Below are 16,449 nucleotides of genomic sequence, written 5' to 3' on the forward strand. Positions count from 1 at the left end.
TTCCATATATAATAGTTTATATCTGCTAAACCCAATCTCCCACTCCTTCATCTCCCAACCCCCTACCCCTTGGCAACCACGTCTGTTCTCTATGTCCATGAGTCTGTTTCTGTTTCGTAGATAGGTTCATTTGTGTCATATTTTACATTCCGCATATAAGTGATATCATATCGTATTTGTCTTTCTTTTTCTGACTTACTTCACTTAGTATGATAATCTCTAGTTGCATCCATGTTGTTGCAAATGGCATTATTTTGGGGTCTTTTTCTGGTTGAGTAGTATTCCTTTGTATATATGTACCACATCTTCTTTATCCATTCATCTGTTGATGGACATTTAGGTTGTTTCCATGTCTTGGCTATTGTGATTAGTGCTGCTGTGAACATAGGGGTGCACGTATCTTTTTGGATTATAGTTTTGTCTGGGTATATGCCCAGGAGTGGGATTGCTGGATCATATGGCAATTCTATTTTTAGTTTTCTGAGGAACCTCTATATTGTTTTCCATAGTGCCTCTACCAACTTACTTTCTCACCAACAGTGTAGGAGGGTTCCCTTTTCTCCACATCCTCTCCAGCATTTATTATTTGTAGAGTTTTTAATGATGGCCATTCTGACCAGTGTGAGGTGGTACTTCATTGTAGTTTTGATTTGCATTTCTCTGATAATTAGCAAATTTGAGCATCTTTTCATGTGACTATTGGCCATTTGTATTTCTTCTTTGGAAATGTCTATTTGGGTCTTCTGCCCATTTTTCGATTGGGTTGTTTGCTTTTTTGTTGAGTTGTATGAGCTGTTTGTATATTTTGTAAATTAGGCCCTTGTCAATTGCATCATTTACAGATATTTTTCTCCCATTCTGTAGGTTGTCTTTTCTTTCTTTCTTTTTTTTTTTTATGGTTTCCTTTGGTGTGCAAAAGCTTGTAAAGCTTTGATTAGGTCCCATTTGTTTATTTTCATTTTTATTTCTGTTGCCTTGGGAGACTGACCTAAGAAAACATTGGTATGATTTATGTCAGAGAATGTTTTGTCTAGGATCTGCTCTTTTTCTTTTGCCCATGCTGTGTGGCTTGCAGGATCTTAGTTCCCTGACCAGGGATCAAACCCATGCCCCTTGCAATGGAAGCGTGGAGTACTAACTGCTGGGATTCCAGGGAATTCCCTAGGATCTCTTGGAGTTTTATGGTGTCATGTCTTATATTTAAGTCTTTAAACTATTTTGAGTTTATTTTTGTGTATGGTGAGAGGGTGTGTTCTAACTTCATCGATTTACATGCGGCCGTCGAACTTTCCCAACACCACTTGATGAAGAGACTTCTTCCCATTGTATATTCTTGCCTCCTGTGTCAAAGATTAATTGACCAAAGGTATGTGAGTTTATTTCTGGGCTCTCTATTCTGTTCCATTGATCCGTGTCTGTTTTTGTGCCAATACCATGCTGTTTTGATTACTGTAGCTTTGTAGTATTGTCTGAAGTCTGGGAGGGTTATGCCTCCTGCTTTATTCTTTTTCTTCAGGATTGCTTTGGCAATTCTGAGTCTTCTATGGTTCCATATAAATTTTATGATTATTCTAGTTCTGTGAAAAGTGTCCTGGGTAATTTGATAGGGATTGCATTAAATCTGTAGGTTGCTTTGCATAGTATGGACATTTTAACAATATTAATTCTTCCAACCCAACAGCATGGGATATCTTTCCATTTCTTTGAATCATCTTCAATTTCCTTTATTAATGTTGGGTTTTTTTAAATAAATTATTTTTTATTTACTTTTGGCTGTGTTGGGTGTTCGTTGATGCATGCGGGCTTTCTCTAGTTGCAAAAAGCAGGGGCTACTCTTCATTGCGGTGCACAGGCTTCTCATTGCGGTGGCTTCTCTTGTTGTGGAGCACAGGCTCTAGGAGTGTGGGCTTCAGTAGTTGTGGCATGTGGGCTCAGTAGCTGTGGCTCACAGGCTCTAGAGTGCAGGCTCAGTAGTTGTGGCACACGGGCTTAATTGTTCCGCGGCATGTGAGATCTTCCTGGACCCGGGCTTGAACCCGTGTCCCCTGAGTTGGCAGGTGGATTCTTAACCACTGCACCACCAGGGAAGTCCCTATTAATGTTTAATAATTCTCAACATATAAGTCTTTCATCTCCTTGGTCAGGTTTATTCTTAAGCATTTTATTTTGGGGAGTGTGATTTTGAAAAGTATTGTTTTTTACATTCCCTTTCTGAGCTGTCATTCTCAGTGTAAAAAAATGCAACCGATTTCTGTATGTTAATCTTATATCCTGCTACCTTGCTGAATTTGTTTGTCAGTTCTGGTAGTTTTTGTGTGGAGTCCTTAGGGTTGTCTATATATAGAATAATGTCATCTGCATATAATAACAATTTTACCTCTTCCCTTCCAATTTGGATACCTTTTATTTCTTTTTCTTATCTGATTGCTATGGCTAGGACTTCAAATACTATGTTGAATAGAAGAGATGAGAGTGGACATCCTTGTCTTGTTCCAGATTTTAGTGGGAAGGCTTTCAGCATTTCACTGTTGAGTATTATATTGGCTGTGGGTTTGTCATAAATAGCTTTTATTATGGTGAGATATGTTCCCTCTATACCCACTTTGGCAAGAGTTTTTTTTATCGTGAATGGATGTTGAATTTTGTCAAATGCTTTTCCTGCATCTATTGAGATGATCATGTGGTTTTTGTCTTTTCTTTTGTTTATGTGGTATATCACATTGATTGATTTGCATATGTTGAACCATCCCTGTGAACTTGGGATGAATCCCACTTGGTTGTGGTGTTTGATCTTTTTTATGTGTCGTTGGATTTGGTTTTCTAATACATTGTTGAGAATTTTTGCATCTATATGCATCAAAGATATTGGCCTGTAATTTTCTTTTTTGGTGGTATGTTTGTCTGGTTTTGGTGTCAGGGTGGTGTTGGCTTCATAGAATGTCTTTGGGGGTATCCTCTCCTCTTCAGTTTTTTGGAAGAGTTTGAGAAGGATTGGTATAAGTTCTTCTTTGTATGTTTGGTAGAATTCACCTGTGAAGCCCTCTTGGACTTCACACTTTGTAGGGAGTTATTTTTAAATTACAGATTCTATTTCACCTCTAGTGATCTGTTCAAATTATCTGTTTCTTCTTGATACAGTTTTGGTGGGCTGTATGTTTCTAGAAACTTGTCCATTTCTTCTGGGTTGTTGAATTTGTTGGCATATAATTGTTCATAGTATTCCCTTATGGTTTTTTGTATTTCTGCAGTATTGGTTGTTATGTCTCCTTTTCCATTTCTTATTTTATTTGAGTTCTCTCTCTTTTCTTCTTGGTGAACCTGGCCAGAGGTGTGTCAATCTTGTTTACCCTTTCAAAGAATCAGCTCTTGGTTTTATTGATTTTTTTTCTATTGTTATTTTAATCTCTGTTTTAGGGATCTTAGGCTAGGGAGTGCAGAGTGATGGCACTGACTGCCTGTGCAGGTCTCTCTCCATTCTAGCTGCTGCAAACCAGTTGCTGCATTCCCCTCTGAGGCTCCAAAGCTCCTCCTCTGTCCCAGCTGATCTCTTCACTGGTGACGGGACTTCCCAGGGTGCAGGAACATTGCCTCTTTCACAGCTCCCTGCCAAGGGTGCAGGTCCCATTCCAATTCCTTTCTCACTTTTTTTCTTTTTTCTTTTGTCCTACCTGGTTACATGGAGATTTTCTTGCCCTTTCAGAGGTCTAAGGTCTTCTGCCAGCATTCAGTAGATATTCTGTTAGAATTGTTCCATATGTAGATGTATTTCTGATGCATTTGTGGGAGGCAGTGAGCTTCATGTCCTACTCCTCCACCATCTTGATCTCTCTCCCCAAGGTTCTTTGAGACAGGGGTCCCCAACCCCCGGGCCACGGACCAGTACTGGGCTGCACAGCAGGAGGTGAGCGGCAGGTGAGCAAAGCTTCATCTGCTGCTCCCCATTGCTCACATTACCACCTGAACCATCCGTGTCCCCCTCCCGCCCCGTCCGTGGAAAAATTGTCTTCCACAAAACCGGTCCCTGGTACCAAAAAGGTTGGGGACCGCTCCTTTAAGACAGCAAACTGCAGTCACTGTCAGATGTTCTTAAAATGGTCCTCAGGAAGTTTAAAATAGAACTACCATATGATCCAGCAATTCACTGCTGGGTATATACCCAAAAGAATTTAAAGCGGGGACTCAAATGGATATCTGTACAGTCACGATCATAGCAGCAGCGTTCACAATGGCCAAAATGTGGAAGCAACCATGAATCACTGATTTTTTGAATGGATGAACAAAAATGTAGTGTATACACACTGTTAATTAAACAAGGAGACCATTAGATGGTGGTGGCTCTAAAGTCTTGGCAACCTACGTAAGCAACCAAAACCTAGGCCTGGCAATATCTCAAGATTAAGAAATCAAAAGTAAAGGACAACAAATCACGAATAGCCAAGTGAACTTTCCCAAATAATGCCACCACTTAAGCTGCAGCCAGTCAAATAATCTCCTTGTCTTCCTTCTGGCTGTACTCTATAAAAAGAGCACTTCCACTTACATGTAGAATCTAAAAAACAAAACAAGTGAACAAACATAACAAAACAGAAACAGACTCACAGATACAGAGAACAAACTGGTGGTTGCCAGAGGGGAGGGGTGGGGGGGGATGGGTGAAAAGGTGAAGGAGATTAAGAGCTACAAATTTCCAGTTATAAAATAAATGTCACAGGGATGTAAGGTACAGCATAGGGAATATAGTCAATAATACTGTAATCACTTTATGGTAATTAGATCATTTTGTAAAGTATAAAAATATCAAATCACTGGGTTGTACACTGGAAACTAATAAAATATTGTAAGTTAATTATACGTCAATAAAAAAATTTAAAAATACAAAATAAATTTTAAAAAGAAAGGAACAATGTTTGATCTCTATTTCAGAAAAATAAGTGTACCTAATTTCATTTATTTTTAAATCTGACAGTAAAAGTCAGTTTTTTTTAATTGAAATATAGTTCATTTACAGTGTTGTGTTAGTTTCTGGCGCACAGCAAAGTGATTCAGTTATACATATACATATCTTTTTCTTATTCTTTTCCATTATGGTTTATTATAGGATATTGAATATAGTTCCCTGTGCTATACAGTAGGACTTTGTTGTTTATCTATTTTGTATATAGTAGTTTGTATATGCTTATCTCAAACTCCTAACTTATCCCCCCTCCCCTTTCCCCTTTGGTAACCATAAGTTTGTTTTCTATGTCTGTGAGTCTGTTTCTGCTTTGTAAATAAGTTCATTTGTATCATATTTTAGATGCCACATATAAGTGTTATCATATGATATTTGTCTTTCTCTTTTTGACTTGCTTCACTTAGTATGCTAATCTCTAGTTGCATCCATGTTGCTGCAAATGGCGTTATTTCATTCTTTTTTATGGCTGAGTAGTAGTATTTTATGGCTATGGTGTATATATGTACCACATCTTTATCCATTCATCCGTTGATGGACACTTAGGTTGCTCATGTCTTGGCTATTGTAAACGGTGCTGCTGTGAACATTGGTGTGCGTGTATCGTTTTGAATTAGAGTTTTCTCCGGATATATGACAGAGTGGGATTGCTGGATCATATGGCAACTCTTTTTTTTAGTTTTTTGAGGAATCTCCATACTGTTTTCCATAATGGGCGTACCAATTTACATTCCCTCCAACAGTGTAGGAGGGTTCCCTTTTCTCTATACCCTCTTTGGCATTTACTATTTGTAGAGTTTTTAATGATAGCCATTTTGACCAGTGTGAGGTGATATGTCATGGTAGTTTTGATTTGCATTTCTCTGATAATTAGCAATTTGAGCATCTTTTCATGTGCCTCTTGGCCATCTGTATGTCTTCTTTGGAGAAATGTCTATTTAGGTCTTCTGCCCATTTTTTGATTGGGTTGTTCGCTTTTTTTTTGTTATTGAGTTGTATGAACTGTTTGTATAGTTTGGAAATTAAGCCCTTGTCAGTTGCATTACTTGCAGATATTTTCTCCCAGTCTATAGGTTGTCTTTTTGTTTTGTTTATGGTTTCCTTTGCTGTAAGCTTGTAAGTTTAATTAGGTCTCATTTGTTTATTTTTGCTTTTATTTCTATTGCCTTGGGAGACTGACCTAAGCAAATGTTGCTAGGATTTATGTCAGAGGATGTTTTGCATATGTTCTTTTCTAGAAGTGTTATGGTGTCATTTCTTATATTTAAGTCTTTAAGCCATTTTGAGTTTATTTTTTTTGTATGGTGTGAGGATGTGTTCTAACTTCATTGATTTACATATGGCTGTCCAGCTTTCCCAACACCACTTGCTGAAGAGACTCTGACAGTAAAAGTCATTTTTTTCCTTAATAAATTTATTTATTTTTGGCTGCGTTGGGTCTTCGTTGCTGCGTGTGGGCTCTTCGCTAGTTGTGGCAAGCAGGGGCTACTCTTCGTTGCGGTGAACGGGCTTCTCTTTGTGGTGGCTTCTCTTGTTGCGGAGCACGGGCTCTAGGCGCATGGGCTTCAGTAGTTGTGGTGCGCGGGCTCGGTAGTTGTGGCTCACAGGCTCTAGAGTGCAGGCTCAGTAGTTGTGGCACACAGGCTTAGTTGCTCCACGGCATATGGGATCTTCTCTGACCAGGGCTCGAATCCGTGTCCCCTACACTGGCAGGCGGGTTCTTAACCACTGCACCACCAGGGAAGTCCTAAAAGTCTTAATTGTTTCTGATTAGAAAATTAATACTTTAAACAATTCAAACTGCTAGAAATGTATGTTAGACAGTAAAGTTAGCCATAATCTCTCTACCTTCCCCAACATAACTACTGTTAACAATTTGATTTATATTCTTCCAGACTTTCTTTGTGCATATGCCAGTATTAAAATATATATTTAATGGGTTCAGTTAAAAATATACCTTTTTTCCATGTTTGTACATATGAATCTACCTAAGCCTTTTTATGAACTTTCATTCCGTTTTATGGATGTAACATAATTTGCTTAACCAGTGGCCTGTTGTTAAACATTTGTATTGTTTTCATTTTTTTCTCTATTTCAATCAACTCTGCAATGAACATCCTGGTACTTCTGTCTTTGCCCACTTGTTTGAGTACAGGGGGAACTGCTAGATCCAACAACATTCTCCACTGGCATTTAACTCAACACTAATTATTACGGTTAGAATTACAACTGCTAGAATTCCACATGTAAACAAGAGCAAAAGGAGTTTCTCTGAGCCTTATGTCTGCTCATACTTTGTAGAAATATCAGCGAAGGCGGAAGTACAGCCTGTCTGCTGTGTTCCATTCGGCCACCATGTTGCAAGACGTTGGCGAGGCCATTCAGTTTGAAGTCAGCATTGGGAACTATGGCAACAAGTTTGACACGACCTGTAAGCCTTTGGCATCAAGCACTCAATACAGCCGTGCCGTGTTTGATGGTAAGACTGACACTGGCCGTTCTCTCCTGTACACATTTACAGCGGGTGCACCACAGGACGAGAAGCATGCAGTGTATTTTCCCTCTGGCAGCCATTATCCCCAGCATATGCTTAGTGGAACGGGAAAGGCTGAATGGGGAGGAGAGGTGGCTGGAGTTCAGGCACCTTCAAGAATGGTCAGACCCTAGAAGCCGCAGACCCTTGGCTGTACTCCAATGCCCCCTCCCATGCCCAACTTTAACACTTGCTGTGTTTGTAAAGTCACAAGAGGGCAACTAGCTGAACACTGAGCCTCCCCCCAAGCAGCTTCTGCCCTGCCAGGCCCCAAATCACTTAGATTGAGTAGTTGAAGTGGATGGAAAATCAAGCTTCTGGTCTTGACTCAGTTACTTCCCAGCACTATGACCTTAGCCATATGACTTCATTCTAACCCTTAGTTTCTTCATCTTCTCCAGAGTTGCCATGGGGATTAAATAGCTGTATTTGAACAAAGATAAATGAGAAACAGTCCCTGCTTTTAAGGAGCTTACATTGTAGTGTATAAAATAAATCATAATAGAAGGCAGAGTATGAGAGTGCCCTTATAAAGGTATCGACAGATGGTTGGAGAGTATAGAGAAGAGAGAGAGAAATTCTGATCAAATGCCCCAGCGGTTGTCACCATAGTTTTTACCTCATTTTTGTACAAGTAGTGTTAAAATATAAAATGTGCTAGAAAATGTTGGCTAATAATTCTTAATTACTGTAAGGCTCTTAGTAATATCAAATTCCATGTATCTAGCTAAGGCTTTTAAAAAACTAGAAAATTCTTTTTTCTTGTCCCACTTCCAACAACAACATTTATTTAGAATAACAGTTTTCAGGGACAACACGTATAGTCTAATCTCCTATGCCCTATTTTCTTCTGCTGTGTTATGTAATTATCAGTGATGCTCAGACACATGGTCCTGAATTACCAAAAGATGCTGAGATCATTGTGCTAGGTTCACTAGGGTCTTGTAGAGATTTTCAAAGCAGGCTAAATGAATAAGAACTTTCTATTTATTCCTCAGTTGCTTAATTAAATAAAATGAAAGAACCAGACCACCCCAAACCACACCCCCAGGCCTATGATTACCCAAGCAGTCCAGTTTGCACATCTTTTCAGTAAACGTGTTGTTGATTTAAGTGTCCAGTGTTCACTGACCCTCAATGTTCTACACCAGGGAACTACTATTACTACTTGCCTTGGGCCCACACAAAGCCAGTTGTCACACTGACTTCATACTGGGAGGATATTAGTCATCGCCTGGATGCAGTGAACACGCTACTAGTCATGGCAGAACGACTGGTGAGTTTATCTTTTCTGCATTTCCTTTTCATCGAACAGAGTGAATTATGTGTTACTTAGAATGCAGGTTAGGCCACTGTACCACAAGACCTCAATAATGGTAAGCAAGATGAACGCTATTTCTTTAGTAACAGTTGAGGTAGGTAATCCAAGGCTGGTATGGAAGTTCAGTGGTGTTAGGGACCCAGGCTTTTTCCCCCTTGTTGCTCTGCTATCGCTAAGGAGTTGTCATAGTCTGCATGGGAGAGGCAGCTCACCACTACCCTGACCCTTCAGCCTGAAGGAAGGGGAAAAGAGGGGGAGAAGATGACACAGGCCTTTTCCTTCAAGGGAAACACTCAGAAGTCACAGGCTTGATTTCTACTCATTTTCCACTGGCCAGAATCCAGTCATACAACCGCCTCTTACTACAAGGGAGTTGGGAAATACAGTCTTATGCCTGGGCAGGCATATGTCCAGGTGCAAGTTGTCTCACTGTGGAAAAGAGAGGATGGATGTTAAAGTAGGGGGACAACTCACAGTTTCTGCCACAATTTGTATGTGAAGTATGGTGTGGAGAGTGGTTCATTACAGTAGAAACATGCAACCCTTAGAGCTTTGCTATCAGAGCAGTAAGAATCTCTACTGTGGGAAGAAGTGGACTCAGTGGACTTTCTTGTTTGGAGGTTGGGGGGGTTCCCTCTGGTGGGAACTTGCATAGATGTGATATCTTTGATTATCCTTCTAGTTGACATTGATGAGAAGAAGAACGTGGTTGGGATATTTCTAATTAAGTCAAAGATACTAAGTTATTTCTATCAGGTACTGATAAAATCCATCTGGTATTAGTGTTTTGATTTCCACATTACATGAATATTAATTTTTCTGAGATCCAACCTGTCAGGGTTGGACCATGACATTTGGGGTTCCTGGAATATACTTGTTCTAAGACCCCATGGCAAAATCTGAAAATATTGTTTTATGTTTTAAAGACAATATTGAAGGAGAGTTATACATTTAACTTAAGCACAATTGTTTACATAACAGAGCTACAATTGATATGCATTGTGGTTGTGGCATTAATTTCCAATCTCCATCTCAAGGGACTTGGTAGAGAATTGGTCACACCTCTATTCTAATTATGTTTTGGGTATTCTTCAGCATTTTTCATCTTTGTTCTTCTCATCAGCTCTCTTCATTGACCAAGCTGTCCTAATTCCATACTAATCTGGATAGGACAGTGGATTTCCATGATCAGACTTTTGGGGATCATGGTGGGCTCTCCGTCAGCCTCTCTGAATAATCTGTCCTGAGCTTATCTTGTACTTTCTGTATCCCAACCCTGGAATCACCATTTCTCCAAGGAGCCCTGGTTCCTTTTAGTAGGAATGGAATGTGAAGAACAAAGTCTGGGTATTGGAGTGCTCACCACTACTGAGATGTCGTTGCTTCTAGGCCTTCTCAGCAGACAGACTTGCATGAGAACACACATATGTATGTTTATTTCTATATCTCTCAACATACTGAATGCAATGAGTTTATAAGGATAACCCCAATTCCATTCTAACATCATGGAGTTTATTCTAGTCTTCACTCTTTCTGTATTTACAACTCCCTTCTCCAACAGTGAGAAACCTGGCTTCCTTTTTCCTCGACATATTTACTCATTAATTTAATCCTAAAATCCATAGGTGAAGTACCGCAAAAAACAAAGCTATTTAGAGTTTGATATGTTTATGGTTCTTTCCTTCAAACTAAGGGAATATAGTAAAATATAGTAAAAACATTGTGCTCAAAAGTTACTCAGTGTAGTTATGTTATTCATGTGAAATATAGTTAGGTTCACTTTTTTCTGTTTTACATTCCATTTTAGAGTTCCTTCCCCCATCCTTGTTGGTTTTTCTTTTATTTGCTTTTTGAATACTTAAAATTTCCATGATTTCAAAGGTCAAAGCTATATGAAAATCTTTCTTATTACTTAAATATATGTATCAGTGTTGATTGCATTTTGAAGAAAAATAGTGTTGAGCTATGGTGAGCGTTATTAAATGTAAAAGAAAAAAGCTTTTCATTTTTCTGTTAAGTCCTCTTGTGTATTTTTTCTTGAAAATGAAAGTTTTACCAGGTATAATGCACAATTACCAATTATTTCCTCCCTTTCCAAATTCTTTAGCAATCAAAAATAGAGGCTCTAAAATCAGGGATACAAGGTAAAATTCCCGCACACCAGTTGGCAGAAATGTGGTTGAAGCTGATCGATGAAGTAATAGAAGACACAAGGTATAGTGATCTTGTTCGTACTTTAGAATTCCCAGCCATGCTCGCCTCCCTTAAACTATAAGGCCTGAAGAGTCTCTAGAATTTTCTAGTGTTTGCCTGAAAAATGAATTTGAATCAGTCAAGCTTCTCAAAAGGCTGTCACTGGAAGAGTCTCTGAATCACCAGCAGGAAAAGCTCCACTTTCCGATCTGGTGCCAATTCTAAAGCAGCTGAGGGAGGCTGAGGTCCCACTCCAGGAAATAGTCCCAGTGCAGCCTCCTGCAGGGGGTGGGGAAGCGGGGAGGGAGCTGATCTGCCTCCCAGCGGTCCTTGTGTGCCCACCGCCCCAAGAAAGGTGACTCCTGGCTCCCATAGAAAATGGGATCTGGGGGTGGGGCATTGATATTACCATTTAGAACAGTGTTGCGAATTATAAACACAATTTTAGCAACAGCCTTTTTACTCGCTCTTTTACTGGATGCCTAATGAGTACTCTGGCCAAGCCTCCCTTAGGTGAAGCCAAAAAATTCGACCCAAGCCAGAGAACCTTTCCTAACTGTGACTTAGGGTAACTGCTCAGATCTCAGGGTATTTGTAAATCAAAGGGGGAAGCGATAATTCTAAACTCACTTTAAATGTTGGCCAATAGAGCAGTGGTCAGGGAAGTTCCAAAAGAAAACCATATTCAATACTTCTAACCAGCAGCAGGAACCAGGGCTGTCCAGCACCCCCTACCCCCCACCCCAAGCTCCTAACCCAAAGTCTCCCAGTCTTCTTGTGCCCTCTAGTGGTTTAGCTAGGTAACTGTCATGCAGCTGAGATCAAAGTATTGCTGGGTGCTTGTTTAAATTCAGAGAATTTATATCTGGGTCCCAAGAGGTCATCTCTTCCAGTCCCCTTATTTTATAGATGAGAAAACAGAGGCCCAAGGAGGTGAAATGACCCATCTGAGGCCCAAAGTTGGGTTTATTAGCATAACTTCTTTTCCCGCTACATGTTTCCCACCATCAGCATCTATTTGTTGAAGGTCTTATGTGTGACCTCTGAGCTAGCAGCTTCTGTCTATATTTTTGCCTCAAAGAATCATTTCAGGGACTTAACCCTTCCAATGCATTGCCATAATTACCAATGCAACCAAACAAAGACATTTGGTAATACTTTTCATGTAGAAAATGCCTGTTAATTTTAAGAGATACCTATTTATACTGTTTTTGAATAATCGGTTTTTGAAGAATCCAATTGGGCACTTTTTAATTTTAGGAAATTTGTGTTTAAGGGAAGTCATTTAGGATTTCCTTCATTTAAGAAGCTGGGTAAGGTTCTTCCCTGGTGGTCCAGTGGGTAAGACTCCTTGCTCCCAATGCAAGGGGCCCAGGTTCGATCCCTGGTCAGGGAACTAGATCCCACATGCATGCCGCAACTAAGAGTCCCCATGCCACAACTAAGAAGCCTGCATGCCGCAACTAGGAGTCCACTTGCCGCAACTAAGAAGTCCGTATGCCACAACTAAGAAATCCGCATGGCGCCACTAATAGTCTGCATGCCGCAACTGAGAAGTCCGCATGCTGCAACTAAAAAGATCCTGCATGCTGCAGCGAAGATCCCAAGTGCCACAACTATGACCTGGCGTGGCCAAATAAGTTAATAAATAAATATTTTTTAAAAAGCCGGGTAAAATTCTAACCAATAAAAATTCTAGGTAGAAACAGTGTGAGCAGAATTTCCTGGAATAGGTGACATCCTCACCGTGTGACCCCATCAGCAGCCCTTGTGAGAGGGGGGCCCTGGCAGAAAAAGTCTAATCCTGGCTCCAGCTCAGCTGTTCTAGTGGGAGCTTGACCTACACAAGTGGTTCTTAACGTTTTTGGGAGGTAGTGGACCCCTCTGAGTACCTGATGAGGTGATGGCAATGATGATGGCAACATCATTGAGACTTTACTATGCGATAGGCATTGCTCTAAAGGCTCCCCATATATTAATTCATTTACTTCTCACCACAACCCTAAAAAGTAGTTATTCTTTTCCCACATTTGAAGATAGGAAAACAAGAGATTAAGTAATTGGTCAAAATCACAGAACTAGTAAATGGTGGAGCCAGGATTTTTACCCAGATAGTCAGCTCCAAAGCCTGTGTTCTTCATCATGATGTCATCTTCATCATGATGTCACACTGCATGTCAACACAGACCCTTTTCTTTATAAGTTCCAGGGATTCACAGACCTCCAGAGGACCACCCGCAGACTGCCTAGGGGTGCATGGGCCTTAGGTTAAGAGGCCTTCTGCTAAATGATCTCTAAGCACCCTAGGTTAAGAAGCCTTCCGCTAAATGATCTCTAATGTCCATTCTTCTCCTTCATTTTGTGGGTCTGTACAGTGATCATAGGAGGCAAAAGAAGGGAAGGCCAGTTCCTCCCAACTGCTGCTACTGTTTCCATCTTCTTCCCAGTGACTCCATGGGCCTTGGGTCCAACCCAAGGAATTGCTTTGGAATTTTCATCCCCCTGCATTCCCCATGAGAGTTAGGAGAGTCTGTCTGGCAGGTCTGCTCTTAAAGCTACATACACTCACCCTCAGCTTAAACCTGGTCACACTTTGTGAAGTCTATTAGGAAATGGATGTGGTTTGTGAGATGGAAACCAACCGTAAATGAACTTGACCGTCCTGAAGCCTAGCAAGCTCTTCTGCATATTCTCTGGTTCTTTTTCCTTTTTTAGATACACGTTGCCTCTCATGGAAGGAAAACCTAATGTCACAGTTCTTGATAATCACATCCAAAAGCTGCGATCCAGAGCTCTCTCCCAGATACACGAGGCGGCTGTGAGGATGAGGTCTGAGGCCACAGAGGTGAAGCCCACATTGGCAGAAATCGAGGACTGGCTCGATAAATTAATGCAACTGACTGAAGAGGTAAGGCTTTTAAACTACACTTGACATGGAGGAGGGATTCTGTAGAAGGGCACCAGGGATAGAGATGGTAGTAGGAAAATCTAGCGCGTTATCTTGCATATTGAGCAGATCGAAAGCATGGTGAACTCAAGGCATTACTGGGCTGAGGTGCTAATGGATGCATCATTGAGGTCAGGGCAGAAGAAGAATTTTGAGTTGGTTGTCCTAGAAAAGTCTTCATAGTGGACAAATCATTACCAGTGTCATGGTACAATCAGAATATTCCAGTTAGAGTGATATAGTAGCAGATCTGTGTAGTACTTTTGTTTGGGATTGGGAAGACCTGGCTTTGATTCCCAGATCTACCATGTTTAACCTTGGGCAAGGTACTCAACCTTTCTAAGCCTCAGTTCCCCGTATATTAAATGGAGATAAAACACAGCATTGCTTTATGAAGATTAAAGAAGGTGAAGAGTGTAGAGGCCTTAGCACAGTGTGGGGCACACAGCGAGGGGCTCACAGTGAGTGCTGGATAAATGTTGACTGCCATTGACCTCTGTGGGTGGAAGAACAAGGGAGTAGAAGACCCTTCCTACTGACCTTCAAAGGTGGGGGGTGGAGGGTGGGTAGTAATATATTTGTGGATAGCAATACATTTGAAAAACACACATGTGATTACAGGAAATTTTTTACTTTCTGCTTTGGTACTTTCAAAGGTTTTTTTATAGTAAACTTATGTCACCTTTATAATCAGAATAAAAGAGGTTTAGAAAAACTAAGTTAATATTTCATATTCGGAAAATATCAAATTGTGAGGTAGAGATGCTCTATGTCCTATGAAATACATGAAGCCTGTAACCCCTTGACTGCTGTCTATGGCTTTCTTCAAATGATGGGAGAGATAAAAGGGGGTATTTTCCAAAATTCCTCTCAGAGCTCTGTAGAGAGGGCCTTTGGCAGGTGAAGCTCCCCTTCTGCTTCTCTCTTTTCCCTTTGGCCAGCCACAGGCTGCCTCCCAGCCCTGCAAGCTGTGGTCCTGGAAGGTGTGAGAGTCAGGAATTTGGGCAGAGCCCTAACCACAGTGTTTCTTTGCTAAATGGAGCCCTGAGGGTCCAGCCTGCAGGGTCTGTGGTGTCTCTGCACTTAGACTAACTATAGCTTTGCTTCCTTTTCCATCCACTCACATGACCAGCCTCAGAACAGCATGCCTGACATCATCATCTGGATGATCCGGGGAGAGAAAAGACTGGCCTACGCACGCATTCCCGCGCACCAGGTGTTATACTCCACCAGTGGGGACAACGCATCTGGGAAATACTGCGGGAAAACCCAAACCATCTTTCTGAAGGTATGGCTTCGTCACTGTGTAACGTGAAACACTTAAGTGCAAAACCCATATTCCCAAGAAGGGCTGATTTATATTATTTGCATGTCATTGAATGGCTATAGGGCAGTTGCGATCCATTTCAGCCTTTTCTGGCCCTTCCTCTAGGGTGGTCATTCCCAAAGTAGCCTGAGGTCTGCTGGCTTCAAACAAGGACACTTCCATAGAAGTCTCTGTGACACTAATATTAATGTGGCATTGTGAACGCTTTGCTTTCTGGAATGATTTTCCACTTCTGATGTCTAATGTGAAGCAATGCCTCTCTTCCTTTCTAGTGAGTGTTTGGGAAGCAGAAAAAAAAGGGAAGGTAATATAGATAGTCTGTGGAATCTATTCCCTAACCAAATGGGTCCTCAAATTGAAAAAATTTGAGAATTACTATCTTAGGGCCGGGGTTCTGGACATTTTATGGAGTCCTAGACTCCTTTAAGAGCCTGATGAAAGCTACTGGCCCTCTCTTCCAAAAGAATGCACATCTCCGATGCATCCAATATTTTGCATCCAATTCAGGGCCTTTGTAGAACCCATAAATCCATCCCAGGACCCTGGATTAAGAACTTCTCTTATGTGCCTAAGGAGAACCAGAGGAGGGCTTGGGGATGGAAACAAAGAGATCCAAATAGTTGCCAGATGCAGGTTTTTCATCCCTCTCCCTGCCAGACTCCAGCCGAGTTCCTTGGAATTTCAGGGAGAGGAAAAAAATTCAAAAGGAGAAAAAGCAGTCAGGGGATAGTGTTCTCTTAAAACAGGGAGATATTTTGCTCTTTAATCAAGAGGGTGAAAATAGAACCAGAATGATTATCTTCTTTCAAGTGTCTCTTGGTGGAATAAATTTTACTTAAGATAGAACCACAATTATAATTGACCTCAGCAGTGCGTGGAAGCAAACTGATTAATAAATAAAACTTCACAGGGGGTGGGAGAGCTCTGTAGAGAGGGCCTTTGGCAGGTGAAGCTCCCCTTCTGCTTCCCTCTTTTCCCTTTGGCCAGTCACAGGCTGCCTCCCAGCCCTGCAAGCTGTGGTCCTAGAAGATGTGAGTGTCAGGAATTTGGGTGGAGCCCTAACCACAGTGTTTCTTTGCTAAATGCAGCCCTGAGGGTCCAGCCTGCAGTGATATTCTCTGCATTAGGTTTCCGAACTCAGTGGATAAAACAGCAAAATGCTTTTAAGAGAATGTTG

General features: G+C 41.0%; 1 protein-coding gene across 2 annotated transcripts in view; it reads left to right on the top strand.

Moving 5' to 3' along the window:
• MYOF (myoferlin) overlaps nucleotides 1-16,449 on the top strand; it is a 155,763-nt gene that overhangs the window by 80,129 nt on the left and 59,185 nt on the right. For both annotated transcript variants that reach the window (XM_079900916.1, XM_079900917.1), the window contains exons 20-24: nucleotides 7,253-7,430; nucleotides 8,636-8,760; nucleotides 10,913-11,019; nucleotides 13,714-13,906; nucleotides 15,078-15,233. In XM_079900916.1, the coding sequence (XP_079757042.1) occupies nucleotides 7,253-7,430; nucleotides 8,636-8,760; nucleotides 10,913-11,019; nucleotides 13,714-13,906; nucleotides 15,078-15,233 (759 nt within the window). The remainder of the gene's footprint in view (nucleotides 1-7,252; nucleotides 7,431-8,635; nucleotides 8,761-10,912; nucleotides 11,020-13,713; nucleotides 13,907-15,077; nucleotides 15,234-16,449) is intronic.

This window comes from Stenella coeruleoalba, assembly GCF_951394435.1.
Source record: "Stenella coeruleoalba genome assembly, chromosome: 16".
NCBI classification, from domain to species: Eukaryota; Metazoa; Chordata; class Mammalia; order Artiodactyla; family Delphinidae; genus Stenella; species Stenella coeruleoalba.